Below are 26,619 nucleotides of genomic sequence, written 5' to 3' on the forward strand. Positions count from 1 at the left end.
CGAAGATCTTGCCGCCTAAATAGACAAGGAGGGGAAGCATTGTCACCCTCCTTTTACAGATGGAGGAATTGCAGCAAAGAGAGTGCGTTGCCCAAAGTGACCCAAGAAGGCAGGGGTGGAGCAGGGAATTGAGCCTGGATCTTCTGAGTTCCAGGCTAATGCATTAGTCATGCAACCATACTTCCTCCTTTAGCCATAACCCACCCATCACCATGGTATCTAGGCTCCTGATGTCCAAGAGATGCTGAGGACCCATTGCTCCTGTTGGTTTTAGTTGAAGCTGCAGGTGCTCGCACCTCCGAAAAGCAGGCCTCTCTTTACTAGCAATTCATGCGTTACACTCGTCAATGTGACTTGAAAACCCAATCCAGGCACCGGAACAACAGACTGTGACAGCTTAGGTTTTTCCCTCGGTCATCTGGGGGAAAGTGAGGCCAATATCGTGACGAAGGTACATGCCTCGCATTTAAACCTGGGTTCTATTTCTGTCTCTGCTGCAGAGTTGCATGGGTCAGTCACTGAACTGCTCTGTGGTGCCTCTGTTTCCTTGTAGGGGGTCATAATTGAATCATGTACGTTTACAAAGCCCATTGAGATCCTTGGCTGGATGGAAAGAGTAATGAGCCAAGTACTGTTGGGGTTTTTTTGCTTCTTGAGCCTTGACTAGGTCCAGCTGAATCCTGCCTCAGGCAATCGTGAACTCTGTCCTTTAGGAAGGTGTGTGTGTGCGCGTCTTTGAAAAAGCCATCAGAAAGGAAGAAAAAGGAAGGTCAAACGACTTCCTGGCAATTACCATTAGAATTGTCCCAGCCTGTGTCGATAGCCAGCATCCTCAAACCACCACCTGTGAGTGAAGTGGATTTTGCCTTCCAGAGAATGGTTCTTTTCGCCATCCCAGAGTTCATCATGTGGACAGTACAGCTGAGGAGGCCGTGAGGCAGCATAGGCTTGGGGTTAAGGCCCTGGGGAGCACAGCTGTAATTCCCCTTTCTGCATGACTTAGGGCATGTTACATAATCTCACTGTGGCTCAGCTGTGACAACCCATCCTTCATCTGCCTGGTCTATTCAGATTGCAAGCTCTGCTGGGCACAGACTGTCCCTTACTATGTATCTGTATAGTACCAACCTAATCAGGTGTTGATCTCCACTGGAGCCTCTAGGTGCTGCTGGAATCCAGTTAATTAATAATCACCCAAGGGATTAATTTTCCTGCACAAATAAATATGCAGTAGCCACCTCAACCAACTTCTTCTTTGGAGACCATGGTGCACCTTGGGTTGTTCATTCCAAGCTTAGCTTCTATATGGCTGGAGTTGGAATGATCATCTACCTGCTCCTTGTTTTTTAGAACGTTTCTAGTAAAAACCCCAATGTGGGTGTTTTGTGGGAAGAAGCCTATGAGGAGACAATCCCACTTCAACCGCCTTGGACCTCTCCTCCACTAGGGACAGACTGGAGGAGATATTTAAATCTATGGTTAATAAGAACATGTGTTCCAGGTGATGGAGGCATTAGAAAATGCGGAGGGTTCTCTCACAGGGGAGATGAGAGGAGATGCTATGTTGAGTTCCATAACTGGACAGAAGAAGAAATGAATTAAATGGAACGAATGAGGGGAAAATCCATTGTAGTTCGTTATTCTAATAAGAGCTGGTTTCTTTTCATGCAAAATGTCAAATTTGAAAACCTAAATTTAAAAAAAAAGTTAAGACAAAGCTTGAGAGTGGAAGTCCATAAAGTCACGTTGGGAAACTCTCTGATCTGATCCAGCCACCGGCCTTAATGTTTCTACCCTCCGTTACCCCCACAGTCCGTGGGCTGCAAACGCTCGCTGGGGTATGGGCAGCGCCGCAGCTGGAAGTCCTGGCGCTGCCTCTGTCATTCCCAGAAAATACGCTCTGCAGTATAACACGACCTCGAGGTCCCAGCTGAGATCAGAACCTTGTTCGTGGTCATCGAGTCCAAGGCCAGAAGGAACCACTAGTTCGAGTCTGACCTTCTGTATATCATATATCATATCATATCATCACCACCACCCAGAGCTCTCACAAAACTCAACAATGGAAATTAGACCAAAGTGAACAAGATCCACACAGCACGCTCCATGCCCCCTCAGAGTCCTGGCCCATCCTCCCAATGTCCCATCTCCAGCCATGGCCATCCCTGGTACTGCAGAGGAAGGAAATTTAAAAAAAAAACTTCCCAGAATACATTGGGGAGGATCTCTTCCTGACACCTGCAGGTGGCCAGATGAAACCCTAAAACCTGGATGCTGCCTGTATGCACTACAAGAGATAGTCCCTGCCCCAAAGGGCTGACTGTTGAAGGAGGCAAGACCGAGAAAGGAAGTATTCTCTCCGTTTGTACCCCACAAAACTAAGGGTAACATTTTGAAAAGCCCCAACTGACTTTCCATTGCCAAAAGTGACTTAGGCTCTTAGGCTCCTAAGTCACTGAAGGTGAAATTTTCAGAAGTGCCTATGTGACCTATCCAAGGTCTCTCAGGAAGGATGTGTTAAAGCTAAGTGGGATATGGTTTTTCCACCCTGAGTCTGAAATCTTTTCCTTTCTCAGTTTGGGTCAAAAAGCCCAAATCTCAAACATTTGCAAACCAAAACCCCAGGTTCTGTGGTCAATTGAAACATTTTGTTTTGATTTCAATCTTTTTTCCTCTTTTTAGACTTTTCCCCGTCTCCTTAGCTTAAATTTCCAAATGAAAAGTCATTAACTGGAAAACCACAAATTCTTTTCATTTTGAAAGTATCCAAACGTGCCGTTTTGAGGAGAAAAAAATCTTTCTTTTGAGTCAGGAAATTCCTTGAACCTGACCCTGTTTCGTGAACAGCTTCAGTTTCAGCAAATCAGCATTTGTTGGGGGGGCCAAAAAAAAACATTGAAAAATTCCCAGCCAGCTCTAAAGGTGACAGAGCTGGGAACTGGAATCCGGTTCTGAGTCCCATTCCTTAACCCCACATTCTTCTCAAAATACCAGGCTCAATCCAGGCTCCCATTTCAACTCAACAGGAAAAACTCCCATTGCCTTAAAGGTGGTTGGATTGGGCCCCAGGTTCCCAAGAAGGCTTCTTCTTATCAACGGCAGCTTGGAAGTTTCCTAGCACGACTGATGTCTCATCAATACTAATGACTTTTCCTGCCTTGCCTGCTGCTGTGTGGATTTATAGGGCCTCTATTTTATATAGACATTTCTAGGTCCATAAATATCGTGCTGCTGTAGGTAAGCTTGTCGCAGCATTTCCAATATAATATTCAGGATTTTATAACTCCCACCATAAAATTTTGCTCTGAGCTGGGACACGGAGCATAGGCTCTTGGCCCAGAAATGGGTTTTATTGTTAAAGTAGGGGAGGGGGATAATAAATCAGCTGTTCGTCTGCTTTTAATCACGCTACTAACACATGCTGGTGGAGGTAAGAATGAGCACAGGAAAGGTCGTCCAGGGATTAGGACACTAGCCTGGGACTTGGAAGACCCTGGTGTTCCATCTCTGCTCCACTACACACTTCTCTGTGCAGACCTTGTGCAAGTCACTTAGCCTCTCTGCGCAATAGATCCCCCGTCTGCAAAATGGGGATAATAGCCCTGCCCTTCTCAGAGGGGCGTTGTGACCCTAAATCCATTAACAATGGCAAGGTGCTCTGACATGATAGTGATAGAAGTAGCTTGGATGCGATCCCACAAGCAGAGTTATTTTGGACTCAGCTGCACTGGTATGGAATTAGAGCAACTCCTCTGACATCCAGGGGAGCTAGTTATGTTGGTGTAAATCAGGAAGGAGAAAAGAACCTGACTTTGTGTTAGAGATTTCCATTTGGCCTGAACCAAAATACCGGACCCAGACATCTCTAAACTGAGAGCTGGATGCCAGACTCTGCAGCTTGGGCTCATGCACGTAGTCAGAAGTCGTAGCCATGTTCTTACATCCCATCACCTGTTAAGCAGAGGGTACGTAAAAAGACTGAGATTTTCATGCACTTGGCTTCCAAATCCCCTAGATGGCTTTGAAAAAGTCTCTAAAGCCTGCAGATTTTATGTATTTGCTGGATGTCCATAGGGTCAGACCAGATGGGGCATTAAAAGGGTTCATTTAAAGCAGTACCAAACTCCAGACTGGACTTCCTGTGGCTTGTGGCTCTTTCTTTCCTTTTTTGTGCCCCAGATATGAACAAATAGCTGTCTTTTATTTTTAGCTTTCCAGGAAACAATTAGTGTCTTCTATGGGATGTCTTTGAGTGCCTCATATTTGATGCGACAGCAGTTTAGTGCATTGTTTTGGCCGTTCATTGTCCTCGGCGGCCTAATAGCACCACAGAAGTGATTAAACTACTGGGGACTCTGCATAACCCAAGGGAGCTGATCCAGTGAGATCCTTTGGATCATTGGCAGAAACAAGAGGAGATGATGAGATCTGGACATAGGGTAGTTACCCAGTCCTGACTTTTCTGTTAAAAATTCCTATTGCCTAGCACCCCAGTCCAGGAATGGGACCTCATTGTTCTAGTCCCGTCCCCCTCCACACACACACTCTGAATATGAACATGAACATCCTGGGGGGACCTTGAGTAGGAAGAGGGGTTATTTTACTGCTGCATTTGGCGCTGATGCGACCACAGCTGGTATCCTATGTCCAGTTCTGAGGCCCCCAATTCAGGAAGGATGTTGATACATTGGAGAGGGTTCAGAGATGAGCCACGAGAATGATTAAAAACATGCCTTAGAGTGAGAGACACAAGGAGCTCAATCTATTTAGCTTAACAAAGAGAAGGTTAAGGGGAGACTTGATCAGTTTATAAGTAACTAGACGGGGGAACAAAAAGCTGATGATGGGCTCTTCGACTGAGCAGAGAAAGGTCTAACACGACCCAGTGGCTGGGAAGTTGAAGCTAGACACATTCAGACTGGGAATAAGATGTACATTTTTAACAGTGAGGGAAATTAACCTTTGGGACAATTTAGAGTTTTGTAGTGCACTCTCCATCAGTAGCAGTTTTTAAAATCAGGATTGGGGGGTTTTCTAAAAGATTCCCAACAGCTGCACACAGAGGGAGCACCCGGTTGGGCCTTTGTGTAGCACTCCTCTGCCAGGCCTTTCAAAGAGATTTACAAAAGCAGGTAAGTATTAGCCCCATTCCCACAGGTGGGGAAACTGAGGCACAGAATGGCAAAATGCCTTGCCCAAGTTCCCATGGGGGGTCAGTAGCAGAGCGGGCAGGAGGACCCATGCATGAGGGCTGCTTAGACCGTGTTCCCTATCTCAGTTTTCCCCAGGGTATCCTGAGGATGTAACTTAACTGGGAAATACAGCAGAATCCTCCAGCGCATGTCTGCAGGCTAGGCTTGGTAAGTGCCTTCCCTGCGTTACCATGGGTCTGCGTGTTTGCCGGCTCTTGGTTTAATGGGCAGCATTCACAAGGCCTGTCTGTTTGGGGAATAGTGACTTTCCAGTGTGGCAATTAATTTAGTAGATGGAGCATTGGAGGCATGGGCAGAGGGAGTTCCCTGGAGCATGAGCGGGGGTGGAGGCACGGAAGGGTATCTCTAGGTCAGTGAGAAGATGGAAAATAAGCTCATTTAAATGAATAGCAAGTTGGTATTGGCCAGACCTGAATTCAGTTCCCGGTACACTTGAGCTGAACAGATCCCTGATGGAGGTGGAGGGTGGCTGGGGGTGTGAGAGAGACCCCTTCACCTCTGGATTCTGAGAGGGGAGTGGATGTGAGCAGCAGTTTGGAGGGTGCCTTTGGGTAGGCAGGTGACACGTCCCGGGCTGTGGAGAGGGTGCGGGTGAAGGATTTGCTTGTTACGTCATTGTATTCGCTTGTTTATAAATGCTCTTCCAGTATTCCTCCTTTGGGGTGTAGGCTGTGCAACCCTTAGTGCACTAAGTAGCCCCTGGCTCAGGTGAGCAACCTGGCTGACTTCAATAGGAGTGAGTAAGTGCTACTATGGGTAATTCAGGGTTGCAGAACCCGTTTGTACACAGTGCAGCGTGTGCTGATTGGTTGCTCCTCCCCAAAGCTGGCCACATCTCAGTATGGGAAGCACTTTGGTACTATGCAGGAGTCAATGGGATTACTCCTGATTTGACCCCTCAGTCAGTCGACTTCTTGTCGTGGCTTTGGCAGCCTGAGCCATGCAGCAATTCAGTCTCTCTGCGCATGTGTCTCAAGCGTGTCCTTGGTTAACATCTCTGAGCAGCTCCCAGCCCCCGTGTCTCCAAAGATCAATATGTCGCTAGTTGCTGGTTTCATGTAACCTCTCCTTTTTCCAAATTAGCTTTGTTTGTGTCCCTTTGAGGTGAAGCTGAAATGCCGCAAAAGGTCAGCACTGAAATTGGACCTCTTCCCGCTCAGGAGACCAGCCCAAGGGCTGGAGTTGGTGATACAAGAGTGGTTGAATTTGACGTCTAGACGCGGGGTGGAGGGCAGGGGAACCTACTTCCTCGTGCCAGGAGTTCGGGGGCTCGTGGAAGTGGCTGGGTCTGACACCGGGTATGTCTTTTACAAGATCCTCCTATTCAGCTGAGCCAGTGTAGCGGGGGAGAGAGGGCCATCACCCTTTGCTCCAGTCCCAGGACCCCCCAGCTCTGCGAGAGGAGTCCCGATCTGCTGCAGCCTCCATGGCCTTCTGGTCCTGTTACCTTTGAGCAGTCGCTAATGGTGCGGAACTGTGGTGGTGGTGGGTTTTGATGTGAATGAACACCCACTGGGGACCAGGCTGGCTGCTAGCTGTCTCGGGACAGCTTTCTTGCTTCTGGGACAATCCGTTGTCTCTGGATTTTAAGAACAACTATTCACCTTGAAAAGACCTTGGGCAAGCGCCTTCTGAGACCTGAAAAGAGGATGGTGACACCTGGTTACCCAGCGTTACCATCTCAATGGAGTTTGTCAGCGTGGTTCTCGTTAAGCTGCTTCAATTGTGGGGACAAACTCATGGCTTGGTGGCAAGGGGTCATACCTGCTTTCAGACCAGCCCTCTCTCACTCTCAACCAGCCTGATGATGAGAGGTGTTGGGTGCTGGGAGGGGACCAGTGTGTCTCGGTGATGCCAAGTAGTTGGTTTAGAAGCTACACTAAGGGGCTCCTGTCTAGTTCTTCTCAGCCAGAGGCTCTGACACGGGACTTCAGAGGGCATGGCAGAGGGGGATGCAGATGGCCCCATTGTTGGAGAATAAATATCTGCTACTTGAGGGCTGGGGCAGGGGGAAGGTGGAACCTGAACGTTCTCACCTGACTGGGGGGTGGGGGGCTGGATTCCAGCTCCTCCGATGTGTGGGACAGGGACAGCATCTCATTTGGAGCATTGGCTTCATGGGGAGCAGGACCAAGCTGCTCGTGGCTCTGGGTTATGGGCTGCGTTGTCTCGGTCAGGCGTGGCAGTCAGGAGATCCCAACGGCCAGCGTGGGAAATTCAATGAAGACTCATGCATCCTAACATGGTGGTGACTCTGTCTTTATCAAACAGTGCACTTGGACTTACCGGTGGCACGTATCTGCTTTCTGAGCGGGGCCGTCTGAAGTCATCACTGTCTTGCAAAACTCCCGAGCTAGTGCCCTCTAATCTTTCACCCTACTCTTTGCCATCTCCAGGGTAAAGATGTGACATTTTCCACATGGAATCCACCTTCCCCTAGAAACCCCTTTGGCCTGCGTGGAGCCCACATCTTAGTTCCTCGTGAGCAATTTGGGGGAGGGACCATCTTTCTTGTTATATCTGTGTGGTGACTGGCGCAACTGGGCCCTGACTGAAGCCTCTAACTGCAACACAAACAATCGTGATGCTTCTCTTCTAAGCCTGACTTGCACAGTTGCGCTCTTCCCTACCTCCCCAGCCATTATCCCAGTTTTGGGGTGTGGGGGGGAGGGTAACAAGGGTCCTTTGTACATTACAAATCCCTGTGTTCTCCACACTCGGAGAAGCCATTTTGCTCAAGAAGTTTGAGATGGATGGGACGAGCCAGCTGAGTTCTGACACTGGAAAGCTGGTGGCTTTTGAAAATTGTTCTAACTTCTTTTGACCTCCCATAACTCAAAAAAGAGGCAGCGTGTAAACTTCAGGTTTATTTCATGCCCTGATTTTCACTGCCTGGGGCCGTACTGGGTTTTTTTAGGTGAGTTGTAACACCGATGTTTTCAGTTATTGGAGGTGAGCTCTGCGGGTTGGAATGTGCCATGGGAAGTGTTTTTGCAAAGGTTGCAGCTTTATCCCAACTGATTGGTAGGTTTGGGGTAAAAGTTTTAGAAGCACCTAATTCTCCCTTTCAAAAGTGACTGGGGTACTTAGGCGTGGAAGCGCCGATGACCGTCAATGAGCTTTAAGCTCCTGAGTGTCTAAGGGCTTATCTGCACGGCCAGCCATGAATCTACAGCATCCTAGCTTGCCACGCACTAGCGGCACTAAAAGTTCTGTAGTGCATGTTGCCGTATTCCCGTTTGGAGTGGTCGCTCAGATACATGCTTTTGAGATTGTTTTGTCCTTTATGATCCATAGCTTATTTTTGTTAAGGCACGAACGATCCATTGTGAGCATCTACTTTGACTTCCTGGAGGAACTCAGAAGCCCTGACTCCAGACCCTGTTTTTAAACAACTCGAATTCCTTTCCAGAGCCAGGAAGAGTATAGAAGAGTCCTCGCTCTAATCTCTAGACCTCACACTGCCCAGGGCCAAGAACAGAACCCAGGAGCCCTGACTCCAAGGGTATGTCTACATTGCCGAAGAAGACCTGAGGCATAGCCGAGACTGGCCTCGGTCACCTCTCTTGGGCCTTGGGCTGTGGAGCTATAAAATTGAAGTGGAGACATTCAGCCTTGTGGGGTCTCAGAACCCAGGATCAGAGACAAACGTCTACACTGCTATCTTTAGCCCCGCGGCCCAAGTCAGAGTCAGCTGACCTAGGCTCTGAGACTCAGTGCCAGGAGCGGGAGGGGGTATCACCGTCTAGACAAACCCACAGTTCCCTGCAGAGCAGAATCTTTCCACCTGTACTGTAAATCTAACCTCGGAGTTCAGCTTTTTGTCATGAAGTCCCTGTGTAAATCAATTGCCACCAGGCCTGGAAATGAGTAATTGTTTGTTCTAGACAAAATTATTCCCACCCCTTCCCTGGGTTGAACTCTTGCCAGGTTAGACTAAAGGAGGCTGATGCCTGTATGGGGAGGGTATGGGCATGGGTGATCTACACTAGGTGGGAATAGAGGGAGTGGAGTTTTTATGAGTCCGTAAAATCCACTAGGGACATAAAATCCACGGTTGCTGTGGATCTTATTCAGATGCGAGGTTGATGGGCAGTGGTATGAAACCCTTAGAGAGCAAGACATCAGCAACGCGCTGAAATCTGAACTGCAAATCTCTTCGGGGTTGACCAGTGAAATTCTCAGAAAGTTGATTGAATGAGCCGTGGGTTCCCCACTTAACCCTAGCGTCCCTGCTAAGGTGAGCATTTACTCTGCTTCACTGGGGTGCTGCACAGACACAACGGGAAGTGTGATCCCTGCCGATAGTTCCCCTGAAAGGACACAGGGTTTGTCTATACTTGGATCTGGCGGGTGATTCCCAGCTTCCGGGAGCTTACCCATGCTGGCTCCGAGCAAGCTCGCACGCGAACAACAGAACGTAGCTGCAGCAGCGTGAGTGGCGGGACTGGCTCGCTGCCCTTGGCTAGCGTCCCCAGGGTTGCTTTTCGGTTCCCCTCCCCCCTTGCAAGGGTGTTTGGATCCAGGAGTTAGGCGCAGGGGCATTCTCTAGGGTGGGCAGCAGGCCAGGCTGGGCTGCTTAGTCATGGTTTCGTGTGTGGCGGCAGCCGTGTGGGATGAGGGGCCCTGGCGGAAGGGGCACTGTTTCACTTGCATTCACAGGGTGATTCTGCTAGGATCGCTTAGCAGGAAGATGGGAGCAGAGGCTGTGAATTCCTGCGCCCTACGGGCACTGGAGGGAAGGGCACTGGAGGGAACAGCACTGTCTGCATGCACTCTGATGGGTGGGGGCAGTTTAAAATCGAGACCTGGCTGATTAGAAACCAGCCCAGACCATTCCCCTGCTCTGAAGTGCTTCTGCTTCACCCCAGGGCTTCTCTCTTAGGCCTGCTTTCCCCTGGTCACACTGACTGGTCTCTGCTTTCATGTCTGTAGCCACTATTCCTCCTCTTACCCTATGGGGGAATAGGGTGGGATTGATCCTATCAGTAATTTGGGGATCCTCTATTGTTGTGTCCCCCTTGCTTTGCAAACATATGGGACACGCCTCACCTCCAATTAATAATATTCCCAAGCTCTTATTTAGCACTTCCCTTAGAAGATCTCAAAGTGCTTTGCAAAGGAGCATGGGATCATTAACCCCATTTTACAGATGGGAAAACTGAGGTACAGGGAGGTGAAGTGTCATCCAGCACGTCAGTGGCAGAGCCGGGAATAGAATCTGGGTATCCTGAGTCCCAGCCCAGTGCTCCATTCACATCCCAACATTTGCCTGTGATTTTGTAACCAGTTACTAGCCCAGTCACCTCGATTGGCCACACCAGCACTGCCCCCGTTCCGTTGGTGCGGTGTTGTGCCTTGGCAGCCATGTTTGTGTTTCCATGACTGTGCTGCCTAACTGGGTTTGCTCTAGTGCATTGTGGGAAGTTGGGGACAGCTATCCCCTAGTGGCAAGGCAGGGGATGGATCACACCAGCAGCACTGAGGGCAATGCATTCTGGGATGTCCTACCATGCAGAGCTGGCAGGATTGGCCAGTGCAGTTATGCAATACGAATGGGTGTAGAGAGTCCTGTCCACCCAACAGAGAGATCCCACTTGCTGGCTCCAGGAGTTCCCACCGTGCAGGGTGCAAGCACCTGCCATCTTTAGTTCCCTCCGTGCACCCTGCGTAACGGGCCGTTCAGCACCTGCCCTGTGATAACATGCTCCACAGCGATGGCCCCTCTCAACCCTCCTCTTTCGTCCCCCCCGCAGCAAACCTTTGAGGCCCACCCGGACGAGGAAGCCAGTGTGACGCACATGATCAAGGCAGGCAGCGGCGTCTGGATGGCCTTCTCCTCGGGGTCCTCCATTCGCCTCTTTCACACCGAGACCCTGGAGCATCTGCAGGAGATTAACATAGCAACGCGGACCACCTTCGTCCTGCCAGGTAGGAGTGGGGGGGAGGGCGGGGCTGTTTCTTAGGGGGCAGCCCACTGAGGATCAGCCCCAGGGCCGGTGGGTGTGTGGGGGAAGACCGCTCCCTACGTGCTTGGGGTGGTAGAGAGGCCGTGAGGAGCGGGGGAGCATGTCCAGGGGAAGCACTTGACCCTCTGGAAATGGGAAGGCTGGATGTGGTCTTGGACACATGCTGTGACAGTAACAGTTGCTGGCAATGACCTGGTGGCCAGGAGCCAGCTGTTCTCAGGGAGGTGTGGATTCGGTGACCTCCTCCAGCTTCTTCATCCCAGTGTGCAGGCCGTGGGTCCATGTGGAAGGGGCCCTTCTGTCTGGGGTGAGGCAGGCTGCTTTAGCACCCGTGGGGCCCAGTGGCAGAGCTTTGGCAGGGGTCAGGCCTGGCTTTGTCATAGCCGCAGAGTGGGCGTGACTGTGGGGAGATGCCGCGGGGAGGAGGTGAGTTTGCTGGAGGGCTGCAATGCCGATCTTTGGGGAAAGACCCATGCTTCCTCCCTGCGAACCAGCAAAGAAAATCAGCCCTGAGACAATTAGTGTCAAGAACGTGTTCTGCCCTGATTAGTGTTCCGCGGTGTTCATGCCACTCCCAAGACATCCATTGTCTCTCTCTGGAGAGAGCACTTCCCGCCTACGAGCAGCAGGGGGTGCTGTTCTGAGCAGGCTGGCTGGATTTTTCTCTGAGCTTCAGATTCTCCTTTCCCTCCCTTGCTTATTGCCAGGAAGCCATGGCCCAACCGGAACTTCACGATGGCCTGATCCCTGAACCCTGATCCTCCGGTTAGCAGTGTAGGGGCTTATGACACACAGTTGAGCAGTTCTGATACTAACCACTAGGGAGCAGTGGTGCTCACACACCACTTTGTTGCGCTGTAGACCCTTTCTGCTTTAAGCCTCCTCTCCACTTCCCTTTGTCCACATGGTCCGTTCCCATTCCAAACTCTCCTCCATCCTGTTCAGGGGCATGCACTGGAATCAGTATGGCTGCTTTTGGAGGGGCATTTTCTGTGCCCCCTGCAGCTGGAGAGACTGTCTCCCTCCCCCGGATGTGGCCCCCTCCTTGCGCATGCCCTTGATCCCATTCCCCTGTGTGGATTAACTGGTCAGGTAGCACCTCCTCCAGTTGAGCTCGCTGCTCTGCTTGGATGCACACTGCTTTGTCCAGATGGCCGGACGCTGACTGAGCCAAACCCCGCCAGTGGGGCCAGCTGCGGGGCATGGGCCAGGGTCTCTTACCAGTGTAGCTGCAGGCTGGAGAGGAGTTTGCCTTCTCCACCCCCGCATCCCTCCCATGCTATAACCAGGGACGAGGCCGATTTTTTGCATGAGGATCAGCGTGTTGGTAGGGTCTCATGGCAGGGGGGTGAAGATCGGCAGAGAAACGACCCCTTCCAGCCCTGCTCCCATAAGCTTTGCGGGCATCCCGTTCACATGGGACGCACACGGCAGATTGGGCCAAACCCACCCTCCCTGCGGGGGGGAACATTCACCCCTTGAAATAAACAACCCCCTGCGTTCAGGGGGAAAAGCTGCTTGGCAGCATCTCTGTCCCGAGCCCTGCCTCAGCCCCGAAGCAGTGCTGGGAAGGGGCCGTGTTTATCATTAAAGAGGCGTGTGGGCCGGACACGCTGCAGAACTCCAGCTAATTGCTCGGCGAATGGAGCCAGATGGGCTGCGACCGCTGCTGTGGGAAACGGCCTTTGTCTGATGCCTGCATATGCTGTTGCTATAAGGAAGCATCTTTCTTGCTGCGTGTTTGGCTGGGATTCTTAGCTGGTGATTTGAAAAGCTGGTCACCGCTTTACCAGCAGCCTGACAGACGAGGCCCCTTTCTGGACTGACCCCTACGGCTGTGGTCCTCCCCTGCCTCCTCCCCAGCAGATGTGGAGCCGCTGGGTGCCCGCAAAGTATTTATAGCCTGCTTTGCTGGAGGGCAGAGGGAGGGGGTGGAGTGGGAAGGGTGAATGGAGAGGGGAGGGGGAAAGTGGGGTGTGGGAGATGCGGGGAGAAACCCCCCACTTTGGAGCATGGATCCTTTTGCCCACACTCACCCTTGCAAAGCATTGGAGAAGCAATCCTGGGAGGAGGAGGGAGGGATAGCTCAGTGGTTTGGGCATTGGCCTGCTAAACCCAGGGTTGTGAGTTCAATCCTTGAGGGGGCCATTTAGGGATCTGGGGAAAAAAAATTGGGGATTGGTCCTGCTTTGAGCAGGGGGTTGGACTAGATGATCTCCTGAGGTCCGTTCCAACCCTGATAGTCTATCAGACTGCGTTAAAATGACAGGCCTGGCCCTTTAAATTTCCTCCTGGCCTTCTCTCCTCTTCCTTTTCAAACAGCAACTCAGGGAGCTGCCCGCAGGGTGGATTCTCTAGGATGACTCTTAAAGAGCCGGGACTGTACCACAGTGAGGGACCGTCTGAAAAGGGGCTTGTTCTGTGTCTGGTCCCTCCCCCCCGACCCCCCACAGCAAGCACGTCTCACCCTAGAGCCGTGATCAGCAGCTCACCAGAGAGGGGGGACTCGGGACCATTTACCCCCAAGCCCACAGCAGCGTTGGGATTCTTGGCAAGTTCTCTGGCCATTAGATGGCAAGATGATCCCAGATGCCTGTCTTGACTGATACAGAGGGGTAGCTCTGTAGTTGAAGCACAGAACTGCCTTGGCTTCTCCTCTTGTAAAATGGGAATGATACCTGTTTGCCGCCCCCTCTGATTCAGGAGACTTAGGTTCTATTTCCCAGCTCGGCCATTTATTTATGGTGCGACCGTGAGCGTTTAGGGAAAGTTTCCAGTGCCTCAGTTTCCCCAGCTTAAAAATGGGACTAGTCATCCTTCTCCACCTTTGTGAAGTGCTTTGAGGTCTGTGGATGAGGGAGGAGCCTGCTGGGAGGAGGGGGGTGTTTATGACACGTAGAGCTTCATTGTTTCGGCTTTGTTAAACACTCTCTTGTTGTCAGTATCCATGTGGCCTAATTACTTCACTCGGTCGCATTTAAACTTGATGAAGACGCTGGTGATGCCAAACACCTGCCCTGCGGAAGGCTGTTCAGCACAGAGTGAAATGATTTGCGGGCTGTGTCAGGGTCCCGGTGGAACCACCCTCACTTCTTGGCAGCCTCCGCTGACAAGTCAAGTCATGCACAGTCATCCACTGAGCTCCCTCCTCATCCCGAGAGAGGGCCAGTCCCCACGTGTCAGGGGTGAGGCACATTGGCAGGGCAGCCGGGGGAGGGGGGCAGTTTTCCTGGTCCCTGCTCTGTGGTTACATACAGAACTTGAGTCTCTTTGGTCTTCAGTCTGGCTTCTTTCATGAGCGCACAATTCTCATGCACTGTTTAAAAAGACACAGACAAAATCCTAGTGCTTGGCTGCCTGGAGAAACGTGTACAAGTGTCATGACATCAATACAGCTGCACTGGTGGAAACCTCTAGTGCAGATACTCTACGCTGGTGCAAACTGGAATTTGCACCAGGGCCTGCCACATTTTTGCACGACTGCAATGGACACACTTTAGAAGTTTGCACGCTGCTGTAGTTCACATCACTGCAAGTTTCCCTCATTTAGGCAAGGCGCTAGATCTTAAAGACCTTTACTGATCCCTTCCGGAGAAAGTTCTACCCAGAGATCACCTCTTCTGCATTCTCATCTGTTTGCTGTTATTTTATTACCAGGGTCGTCCGCATAGAACAGGATCTCTTGCTTCTCATTGGCTCATCTGCCAATCCCTCCCATTTCCCCCCACCCCTCTCTAAATTGCCATCCTACGTTTGTGCCGTCAGTTGTTTGCAAGGCAACCGATAGCGATATCACAAAAACTAACCACATCTAATGGGCCGATGAGAAGTCAGGAGCTAGTGAACTCAGTGGAAACAAAGATCCTGTTGTCATGCAAATGCTTTTCAGTGCTAAAGGATTTCTTTTAGTGGGCTGCGGGGATGAGAAATGCATTCTGAGGGATTGACTCCCAAACAGAGGCAACTGTGAGCTGGCAGCCCCTGAAGGGGAAGTTCTGCATTTATCCACAGAATAGCGATAGGTCGTGCCCTCTTCAGGTGACCAGACAGCAAATGTGAAAAATTGGGACGGGGGTGGGGGGTAATAGGAGCCTATATAAGAAAAAGACCCAAAAATCGGAACTGTCCCTATAAAATTGGGACATCTGGTCACCCTATGCCCTCCCCTTCCCCTGCCCCCCCACCTCCCCCCCCCAGGCTGCCCTGCTAACCATCCTGACCTGGAAGGACTTGAGCCCCTGGAAGAATGAGAGGTTTATGCCCCATTCATTCCTTGGCCTCTGCTGAGACTAACGAGGAGGGGCAGTTTCTGATTTAATACAGTTCTCGTGGATTGAGCCTCTATACTGCGGCTATAGAAAATCCAAAAATAGAATCAATGCTGGCTTTTAAGGCCTTTTCTACTCGGGGGTAGGGGGGCTGCCCACGTTCCAGCCCCCAGCACAAGGCACCAGTGCAGATGCGTAGTGCAGAGAGGGTAAAACTGTTTTGCACTGATCCCGCTGTGTGTGTGTCTGAACTGTAATCACGGGCTGTGGTTGCCACTCCAGTGGACGCACCCACTAGTGCTAATCTAGCTGGCTGGGATACCAGAGTAACAGTGCTGCGGCCGAACGCGTGATTACGCAGGGTTCCAGCTGGGCTCGTCCAGCCTGCGCTGAAGCCCTCTGCGGTGCCTCGTCACACCTCCAGGGCCCAAGCGAGCTAGATTAAAGCTAGCTGGGGTGTGCCTACTGGACCTGCAGTCACGCCCTGGGATTGCCCTGCAGACATACCCCCTGTCTGACTGCGGTCTAGAATTGCCCTGATGCAGCTACACCTCTGGCTGATATCAGGGCAGTCCCACCAGTGAGGACCAGGCCTGAAGCTCGCCTTTAGAAACGGGCTGGAGCCCTGGATTTCGGACCCAAACTTCAAAGGGTGTGTTGGGATTGAGAAGTTCTGCTCCGTACCTATCGCTCATTTCACCCAAAGCACCAGCGGCCCTTTAAGAGCAGGGAAATCAACTGGGAAGAATTCTGAAATGTCACCCCCCTCCGCCCCCCGCCACGCCCCTTGGCTCTGAAGGTTGGTGTCCCCACCCCTCACTCCAGTGATGAACAGGAGTAATTGTTTAATTCGTAATAAAGGCAGTCGTCGTGTAAGTGGGTAGGTGGGGGGGTTGTTGTTTTTTTTTAGGGCATGTTAAAAAATTGATCACTTCCTTTTCTTCCTGGGAGAGTGAGGGTTTTGGCATTAATGCGTTTTTGAACTTAAGCGCCCTCATCCTTTTTAACCAGACAGGTCGTTAATAAAGTCTTCGCGGAGAGCCCCGGCTTTCTCACGTAGCTCAGCAGATATATTGCTTCGGTGAATCCAACGCTGCAGTGTTAAGTCGCGGTGATAAAATATTTATTTGCCATTAGAAATCTTACTTTTTTTTTTTTTTTGGATGTCTTGCTTTTCCTTTCTTGGAGCGAGCTTGGGGAGCCCAGCTGCAAAAGAGTTCTGAAGAGTTAAGGATCTTATGAATGGGATTGCCAAGAGGTCTCACTGGCGATCGGGGCTCTGTTGTGCTCAGCGCTGCACAGACGCTTAGGCCTTGTCTGCACGAGCAAGTGGAATTGTTTTAATCTATACCAGTTTAGTTCAAGCAGTTCCACCCCCATCAGCATGGACACAATTACACTGGTATTGCGAATTCCCAAACAGGTAGGGGGATACGATGTACCCGTTTATTACTAATCCCTAGCTCTCATATAGCACTGCTCATCAGCAGACCTCAAAGCCCCAGGTCAGTACCATTATCTCCATTTTACAGATGGGGAAACTGAGGCACGGGGGGGTGCGGGGAGTGAGTTGCCCAGGCCAGTGGCAGAGTCGAAGAATAGATCTGAGTGCTAGTCCAGTGCTTTAGCCACTGGGCCACACTGCCGCCGCTATATCACTGTAACTATGTCCACCCTCGGGTTGGTCCTGGTATGTAATTGTTTTTTCTGGTAGAGCTATTTCAGTGACAAAGAAAAAATCATACCCCTAACCAGTATGGTCGCCTCGCTTGGCTGTCTTTGCCCCAGAGCTTACAGTCTAAACAGACAAGATGAACAAAGGGTGCCAGGGGACACTGAGGCTCAGGGCAGGGTGCTCAAAACATGGCTCTCAAGCCACCTCCTCTCCTTCTGCTTGCGCTCCTTGGTTTTTTTTGTTTTGGTTTTTTTACTGTTCGTTGAAGGGATGTGTGTGTTTTAATTTTGAAGTAGCTCCTAGATGGGGGAGAGGGGTGCGGAGGGCGCCGATCATGGATGAGGCCTGGTGGGAGCCTAGCAGGAGGTGGGGAGCATTTCACAGCGTGTGCAGGGAAAGGTGGGCAACCGAATGTGCTGAGAACTGGGGGCGGGGGAGGCCGGGGGCCAAGCCTTCAGCCCTGAGCTGGGGGTGGGGAGGACAGGATGTGCAGCTGGGCTCGTGGCTGGAGTGGAGGAGGCGGCTGCTTAAGGGGGTCGGAGCAGCTGCCCTTCTCCTGCGGTGCTTGGGAATGGTGGGCGGCCACCTGTCCTGCTCTGGCGCCCTCCTGCTCTGCGGCTCAGTGGGGCTGCCTGCTCCTCCCTAGCCCCCTTGCTATTGCACATAGCCGGGGGCCTAGGTCCCTGCTGGTGCTCCTGTGCCCACCCCTGCCCTCCTTATACCTGGGAGGGCTTCCCTTCCTGCTCCCCCCATCCCCTCGTCTGCTTGTGTCCTTTATCTCATCCTGGGCTGAGATAAAGGGGGGGCATGTCGTATTTCCCCAGGGGACTCTCCATCGCAAGCACAGGGACCCCGGTTGGCACAAAATGACTTGTACATCCTAGCACTGTGCACTAAGCATCCCGCTCGTCATTCGTCCTGCCTTGCGGGGTGGCTTGCCAGATCCCTGCCCCCCCCATGTGTGATATGAGCCAGCCTTGCCCCCCACACCCCACCCCTCCGTGCAGTGATCGCATTGGGTGGATTTTTACCAGCCGGCCCCGGCCCCTGGTGGGGCGGAGAAATCTTCCTCTGTTTGGGTTCCCCTATGGAGCCTCGCCCTGCCACTTACCCCTCTCTCTGCTAGGGCCTCTCCTCCCCGCCTCCCATCCGCCCTCAGGTATGTCAGTGCTGGAGAGAGGAGACAGGCATCCTCGCCAAGCCGCCCGCACCCCCCACCTTCTTCTCCCAAACGTTGCCGCTAAAATGAAAAGACAGCGCCGCACCGATCACGCGGGAAGAGCTAATCTGGACTGACATCAAAAACATGTTAATTCATGGCAGCGAATTATCCGTCTCATTGTCGGTGCCGTGAAACAACGGGGTATTCTGTTCTTGCAAGGGAGAGGCACTCGTGCATTCAGAGTGTAAAACACGGCTCTGGAATCGCGCCGTCAGAGCTTTGCCAGTGCCGGCACCGGGGCCCTCGCCACGTGCTGCATGCTGGCGTTTCCTAGCCCCAGCTCTTGGCCAGCACCACTGCTGGGCCAGGGCGCTGGGTGGGTGCGGGCGGTGCTCTGCTTTCCCCGCCGTCCCCCAGCCAAGCTGGCCCCTTGTTCCCTTTCAGCGTCCCCTGCTGATGCAGTGTTGTCGTGCTCCCTTTGGAGCTGGCTTGTCCCAGGCCCTTCTCGTGCCAATCCCCCCTTGCCTGATGGTGCCAGTTAATGCCCCTTGGCATCCTGCTGGCTCTTATCCCCAAGCTTGCTGCTGTCGGAGTGCTCGTCTCCTGGTGCCCATCTCACCCCCTCCACCACCTACGGCTGCAGCCTCTCCCTGGGGCAGATCGACATTCACTCCTTACTCTCCCCCAACAGGCCAGAAGAACGTCCGTGTCACCAGCCTGCTGATCTGCCAGGGGCTCCTGTGGGTTGGCACGGACCAGGGCATCATCGTGTTACTGCCTGTGCCCAGGCTGGAGGGCATCCCCAAAATCACTGGTGAGTCTGCTCTTCTGGTACATCTTGCCCCTGGGAGCTGGGCTGGGCAGAGCGGAGGGTTCTCAGCTGGGCCAGGAGGGAGATCGTCAGCTCTGCGTTGGTGCTAGTAGATGCCTGCCAAGCTAGGGTTAAGCTGCACCCGGGGGACTGGTGGAGAATCGCTGTGGGACTGCAGAGACGTTGCAGCTGGCTCCTTCGCACGTCTTGCAGGGCAAGCAAAGTGCTCGCACTGGGATTTGCAAATGAGGCGAAGGGACCATGGCCCTCCAAGTCCCATGACATCCCAGTGGCATTTGGGCACATCGCTCCCTTGGATTCCTTCGCAGATCCCGGCCGAGACCAAACGCAGCCCTGGAAATCCAGCCTGTCGTGCTGCGGGCTCTGGGCTAGCGCGTCTGTTTTGTCAGCTTGCGTCGCGAGCCCCAGAGCGTGTTTCCACCGTGATCTCCGCGGCTCAGCGGGGTTTAGCGTGGCCAGCTCAGTGCTGGGGTGGGACGCCTCCCAGAAAGGCCCCGGGCCCTGCCAGAGGTGGCACCGGTGACTCAAGCGGCGCACTGAGCCAGCGGTAAATGGATGCCCGGATGCGCTGCTCGAAGGTGCTGTGCTGCGGGAAGCGTTGCCACTTGCATGGGTCTCAGGATGGGAAGCCGTAAGCGCTGCTTGTCCTGGAATGTCCCGTATTTATCCATGTGTTTGCGTAACCCCCCCTGCCCCGGCGCATGGGTGCGCCAGTGCATTTCGGTGCCCTCCTATGCCCATCAGGCGCACATTACAAAATGAAAGCCTGGCATGTTGCTTTGTGTTCGTGGGCACTCTCCCTCCCTGGGCTGAGTCCTGGACAAACTGAATGGGACCATGGAGATCTGTTGCCTTGTCGCACACCATGGGGGTTCTCATGGAGGAGACTTTAATGTGTGTCGTACCTCCCAGCCCCTTCCAGCATGGGACACATGGGGCAAAAGGCCAGAATGAAACCCTTTGGGTCCTATCTCAGACAGCAGCCCCGTGCTCCCTGGCTCAGCCACTGGGAGACAGGGTCATTCTTCACTGCACCTGGGGAAGGAGAGGGCATGGTAAACTCCAGGGATGAACTAGAAGGGCTGCAGGTCAGGGCTGGGGTGCCCTGATGGAGCTGTGGGTACCAGGGCTGGAAACGCTCTGTATTTCGCCTCTATTCCCTCCCACCCCCCCAGCAGGTGCTGCTGAATGTCAGCAAACAGCCCCGCTTGGGCACCATCTGATCCCCGAGAGAGGTCGTGTTACCGTCGCTGGGTCAAAACTGTCCCCGTCACGACCACAACGGGTGGGCTGAGCTTCCCTTTCAGGACTGGCCACTGGGATTTCCCAGCATTCCCCCCCACCATTAATATGAACCTTGAGTCGCACCGCGGGGGGGTAAAAGGGGGCACAGCACATAGTCAGGGAACAGGGAGTCCCAGGGGCCATGAGGTGGGAGGGGACTGGGGACTGTAGGCAGAATCAGAGGGGGTGGAATAAGGAGCCATCGGCTCCATTGGGAAAGGCTGGGTGTGGCATAGCCAGACCCAGCAGGCGCACGTCAGCCCAGATCCCTTTAATGATTTCAGTGGAAATTAGAAGGATCTGGGCCGTTGGGCCGGCTATGCAGCTCATGCACATCACGGAGGGCTGAGCGCTCTGGCCCCTGCTCTCCTCGCGGGCGCAGGGTTAACGGTGAGGAGCGGAGAGCTCGGGCCCGTCTGTGCATCTCAGAATAACGTGCTCTAGTTATCGAGGCAGCAGGGAGCCGCCGGGACTCAGCAGACGAGCCTTCCAATATTTATGAGGCGTGAACTTGATTTGTTTTCTGAAGCGTTTCCTGTTAATAAAACCTCTCTCTCTCTCTCTCTCTCCTCCCGGCTCCTCTCCCAGGGAAAGGCATGGTCTCTCTGAACGGCCACTGTGGCCCTGTGGAATTCCTGGCCGTGGCCATCAGCACCCTGGCCCCGGACGTGCTGAAGAACGAAAAGGAGGAGGAGGGCGGCCAGGAGGAGAAGCCGGACGGCCCGTCTCCAGAGCTGTCTGCCCTCGACAAGCCCCCGGCCGGGGAGATGAGGAAGAAGGGGATCCTCCTGAAGTACCGCCTCCACTCCACCTCCCACCTGCCTGGGCAGCTGCTCTCGGTGAAAGATGCCCCTCCGGCGCCGGGTGGGAGCACCCTGGAGCACAGCGAGGAGGACGGCTCCATCTACGAAATGGCCGACGACCCGGACATCTGGGTGCGGAGCAGGCCGTGCACCCGGGACACTCACCGCAAGGAGATCTCCTCGGTGGCCATCATCTCTGGCGGGCGGGGCTATCGGAATTTCAACCCCAGCAGCAAGCTGCCGGCCTGCAGCGAGACGGACAGCACTCTTCTCATATGGCAGGTCCCTTTGATGCTATAGCGTCGACGGCATCCGCTACCTGCAACGCAGCACTTAGGGTGGCTAACTCTGGCTCCGGACTCATGCCAAGCCCCATGAGGAGCGGCCTGCATCAGGGAATGCTGGGATTGTATCTGCTACCGTCCCAGGCCAACCTAGGGAATGACTTGCCTGCTCCTCAGGAGGGGGTGAAGCCTCTTCCACTTACCAAACAAATGAACACCCTTTCTCACTCCCCTTTTTTTAAAGACTTTTTTTCAAATGTACTATTCTTTTTCTTGAGAAACCAGCTCGTTTTTTGGGGGGTTCTTTTACCGTTGTGGGGTGCGTCGGGAGCAGCACCCTCCCTGCGGGCTGAGGAGGTTTGCTGAGCTCTTGGGCACGTCCCTTCCGAAGGGGGCGTGAGCGTCTGTGTGTCTGTGTGTGAATATATGAAGATATATATATATATAAAAATCTAATTCTGTATATTGTTACGGGTATAAATAAAACCATCTGTATATATTGTGGCATCCAGAAGTGCAGGAATAAAAAGGGGGCACACATTGCAGTCCGACGGGTACTGTGTTCTCTTGAGCTTCGCTGGCCGGTCGCGTGGGGTTCAGCTGGGGCGCCCTGCAGACATTGTGGTGCATGTACCTTTGGGCCTTGGTTTTGAGGTGGGCAGGAAACGGCTTTCCCAGCCATGAGGATTTACACTGTTTCAAAGGATGCCTGCTTTGGCACAGGGACGAACCCCGCAAGCTTTCCATGTTTCCCATGACAAACCAGATAGCTGCCCCCACCAAAATAGCGGTGGTTGGGCCCTCAGCTGGGATGTGGGAAACCCAATTCCAGGTCACAAGAATCCTAGAAGCATGGGGCTGGAAGTGTCCTTGAGAAGTCACCAAGTCCAGGCCCTGCGCTGAGATACAACCAAGAAAACCTAGACCACCCCTGACAGGCGTTTGTCCAACTTGTTCTTGAAAACGCCAGTGATGGGGATCCCACAGCCTCCCTTGGTAACCTACTCTAGAGCTCAACTGGCCTTTATACCCCTAATATCTAACTTATATCTCCCTTGCTGCAGATTAAGCCCATTACGACTTGTCCTACCTTTAGCAGACATGGAGAACAAGTGATCACAGCCCTTCGTTTATTTGAAGACTATTATCAGGTCCCCGCTCAGTGTCTTTTCTCAACACTTAACAGGTCCAGTCTTTTTAACCTTTCCCCATAGGTCAGGTTTGCTAAACCTGATTCTCCCCTTGTCTCCTACATCCCAGGTGAGCGCCATAACCATGGGGCTGCGTGGGCAGGAGGGTGTTTGGAGCCGAAATCCCATTCTGGACTGGAGAGCGCTTCCTGACTAAAGTTCTCTTGAAACAATCTCTTTTGCGGGAAAAGTTTCAGGGTTGAGAAATCCACATTCTGTGATGATGAAATGTTTCATTGAAAAATTCCTGACCAGCTCTAGTCTGGCTGCATTAGGTTTCTGTCTGGCAGGTGCTGAAATGTGTTGAGAGATCCGTCTGTCCTTGTGGCCAGTGACAGCAAAGGCCTGGGCTTAACTAAGCTTGGCCACTAGGTCTCTCTTCACTGCGGAGTTAATTCAAGCTGACTCTGCTTGAGTTACTCCTCTCACTTGGGTTTGAGCCTATACCCCCCTCTCATGCCATCCAGTTGGAGTGAAGTGTTTGTGTGTGTGAGAGGGAGTCGAGTTGGGGGCAACACATGAGTTAACTCTGCAGTGAAGACAAGTCTGGTGTGATTGCCTTGTGTCCTCAGATCCAATCCCCTCTGTTAGGGCTGAGCCACCTTGGCAATGGGTAGGATGCTGGGGGAAGCTTGCTTTGTCGTTGACTCTGGTGTTGGCACAGAATTCCAGTTTCCAGGCCTGCCAAGCCAACACCTATCCCATCAGTGCAAACGCTTGAGCCCTAGCTAGGTGTGGCCGTCTCCCGCACACAGCCCTGCTATGGCTGACGGAGCATTTCCTTTAGCTCAAACAGCAGGGGCCTGCTGTTTCAGAGGCGAAGGCCGTAGGCTCTGTGCCCGGTGTCGTATGTGGATGACCTTGTCATCTGCAAAACTGGAAACAATGGGGCTGGGGGATGATGTTACTAGAGGTTCTTTCTGGGATAAATCCAACCACCTAAGTCCTTGTGACTGGAGATCCCCAGCATTGGCTTTGTGTAAAGAGGGTGGTTGTTATGCTTTGTCTTGCCAAATTTCTACATGTTGGTTGCCTCCATTCCACCTGTGTGTTTTCAGCTGGATTGGGATCCGCTTCCGAGTGCTCTGTGCCATTGAACAGCTGTTTTCATGCCATTCGCTGTCGGCCCCCATGTCGTGACTAGAGTGGATGATGGGATGGGCGCCACGCTGGCTCTGGTGTCTGGGCAGCGAGCTGTGCTGGGAAGGGACGCAGTTCACTGAGCTTCTGAGAGTTTTGCGTGGCTTGTGTTAGACCAGTTGGCCCAGGCTTGATGTCTAGCCAGGGCCAAAGATCCAAAAGGCACATGGGGGGGAAGCTGTCACTAGCATCAGGAGTTCTTATTGCAAACCCTGGAATGCAATTTTTGGTGCAGCCTGTGGGCGCGAAAGCCTTCAGCATAGCACTGGTGGCTGGTGTTGCAGGTCTTTGGAAGGGGAGCCAAGGATCTGGACTTGGTCTGTGCAAACAAACCTCTTCATTGAATGGGTTTAGCTTCTAAAGGACTTAGCGAGGGCTTGTTACTTAATGAGCCATGGAGCTTGGGGAGTCTAAACAGCCTTCGCCTGCCCCTTTGTTGGATGAACACCACAGGGCAGCCCCGTGTTTTCCACGCCTCCGTCTAGAGAAGAAACCTGGTAGGTCCTTCAGCCTCTGCCTCCCGACAGGCTGGCTGCCTTCTTGCTAATCAGCAAGAGGTGATGACACCAATTGCTACTGCAGCTGTCTCCTCACCCAGCAAAGCTGCAATGGAATAGGAGATTCCACACTCCACAGCTAGCAGGGCTGGGAGTCAGCGGCGCTCAGCTGGATTCTCCCTGCTGATGGGGCTATCCCCAACCAGTGACTGCAGACACTCTGTCCTTCTGTCTTCACCCCACCCAAGAAGGCTCCAGGGGCAGCTACCCTCAGCGATGTGCCTGGCAGCAGAGATCCCGGCAGGAAAGGGGGAGCAGACAATGTGGAAACATGGGTAGGTTTTGGGGTGCATGTATGGAGTAGCCATTCTAGGGGAGATCACCACTTACCATTTTAAAGGCTCCGGGCCTGCTCCTTGGTGGGGGTACATCAGCATAGCTCTATTGATTTCTATGGAGTGACCCAGATTTATATTAGCTGGGGTTCTGTCCTTCATTCTTCAGGGGAACAGCGATGAACAATCCCGCAGGAAGCTACAGTCCTGTTCCTTTCAAGGTGTTGCTCCCTCCCCCCATAGCTGAAGTTCAGGGTGCCGTCTCAGTCCTTCTCTGCAATACAAATATCTTCTGGGTGCAGCAGCCAACGGGTGAACCTTCCAAACCCGGAGTGGGCCAAGAGGAGGAAAATGAGTCCTAGAGTCGGGGCTCTCTGCCACCAGCTCAGTCCCATTGTAATGGCTCTGGCAGCCCGCTGTAGTCCGAGGTCCAGAAATACAGCGCAGCCTTCAAACGGGAAGGGAGGGGAACATGGCGTCCCCTTCAAAGACATGGTGCCAGTCCTCTGGGTTATCGTTTGCACTGTGGCAGCACCTAGAGGTCCAGTTGATACCAGGGCCTGTTGTGATGATTGTGCCATCTATGCAGACAGGAGAGGCCGAGGGTGGGGGAAGGGGCGCAACGTGTTATCCCCATTTTACAGATGGAGAACTAAGGCCCAGATCCTTAAAGCTAGTTAGGTTCATTGGATTCAATGGCAGTGAGGAGTCAAATTATCTTTGACGAGCTCAGCCTAAGTGACTTAGATCTCTGAACGCAGATCTCTCGAGCCCCACCCCAGCACCCAAACCCCGATACCATCCTTCCTCCCTGTCTTGGTTGCATAGCATAGCTGGCGTGGGAGGCATGATAATCAATGAAGAGGTTACAAGACGTACCTGGTGGCTTCCTGCACCTCCCCTACACTCCCTGACTGTCTCCTCCCGACAGGAGCAAGCCCCTGAGTGGACAGTTGGGCACAGGAGCTGGTGGGAACGGCTAGATTTTGCTGTCCCACGGAGTCCTTCTGTTGAACTGATGCTTTAGGTTCACCTTAATCTGCCTGAGGACAGGCAGGGGAAGGGATGAGCCAAGGAATATTGGCGTGGAGGGTCGGGGTTGGGAAAGTGAAGATCTGATAGAAGCCCCCTTGGTGCCAAACTTCAGACGGCAGGAAGACGCCTTCTCAAGAAACGCAAATGCCGCGTGCTCTTCTGGCGTGCACCACCTTGCTTGTTCCCTGAATAATTCTTGAGGCTCAAGTGTCGGGCATCCAGCCTACCTGCTCTGCTCTGCAGGAGCATCAGCCCTGAAAGATGTGCAGAGACTGCCATCGGGCCAGACATGGCTGCTGCCCAATGCCAAGCTGTCTGCCCACTGGGGCCATCAGTTCTGGTACAGCAAGGGTCTTCCCTGGCACCATGGTGGCCAGGCACTTACAGGGGAAGTGCTGCATTCTTCAGAAACATGTTCCAGGGGCAGCTTTGTCTAGGCTGGAGCTGGAACTGTTGTTGCCAGTAGGGGTCCGTACGCTAGTTCTGAGCTGCACGCTAAAAGTAGCGGTGATGGCAGGAGTGGCCAGCTGCCATGCGTACATGCCCAGGCTTCAGCTGGGATCACCCTCGAGGCAGCTGGGCTCCCTTCACCGTGGCTGGGAGGCTGCTATTTTTAGCTTGCTATCACGAGCACGTGTGCGCGAACTGGAAACTACATCTCTCGCTCCATTGTAGTCGTCCTCGGAGAGAGAGCTGGAGACCGACCTCCAGCAGGACTTGCATCTATGTGACATAGGAGTACTTCTGGAAATTCGACTGTCCAGGCTTTTACAGGCCAAGCTTCTAGAGCATGGGACGGTTTGGTTTAAATTCTCAGGGTTCATGCAACACATTCTGTTTGGGCTGCTGTTCTGAGCGAGGTCACGCACCTCCTTGAATTTGTAGGTGGAATGATGCCCGCAAGTCAAGGTGAAACTCAGCCCAAACCACCA

General features: G+C 52.9%; 1 protein-coding gene across 10 annotated transcripts in view; it reads left to right on the forward strand.

Moving 5' to 3' along the window:
* ARHGEF10L (Rho guanine nucleotide exchange factor 10 like) overlaps positions 1-22,035 on the forward strand; it is a 191,178-nt gene extending 169,143 nt beyond the window's left edge. For all 10 annotated transcript variants that reach the window (XM_073316338.1, XM_073316330.1, XM_073316328.1 and 7 more), the window contains 3 exons: positions 10,970-11,144; positions 18,979-19,101; positions 20,992-22,035. In XM_073316338.1, the coding sequence (XP_073172439.1) occupies positions 10,970-11,144; positions 18,979-19,101; positions 20,992-21,506 (813 nt within the window). In that variant the 3' untranslated portion in view covers positions 21,507-22,035. The remainder of the gene's footprint in view (positions 1-10,969; positions 11,145-18,978; positions 19,102-20,991) is intronic.
* Positions 22,036-26,619: the final 4,584 nt, after the last annotated feature.

This window comes from Lepidochelys kempii, chromosome 18, assembly GCF_965140265.1.
Source record: "Lepidochelys kempii isolate rLepKem1 chromosome 18, rLepKem1.hap2, whole genome shotgun sequence".
Classification (NCBI taxonomy): domain Eukaryota; kingdom Metazoa; phylum Chordata; order Testudines; family Cheloniidae; genus Lepidochelys; species Lepidochelys kempii.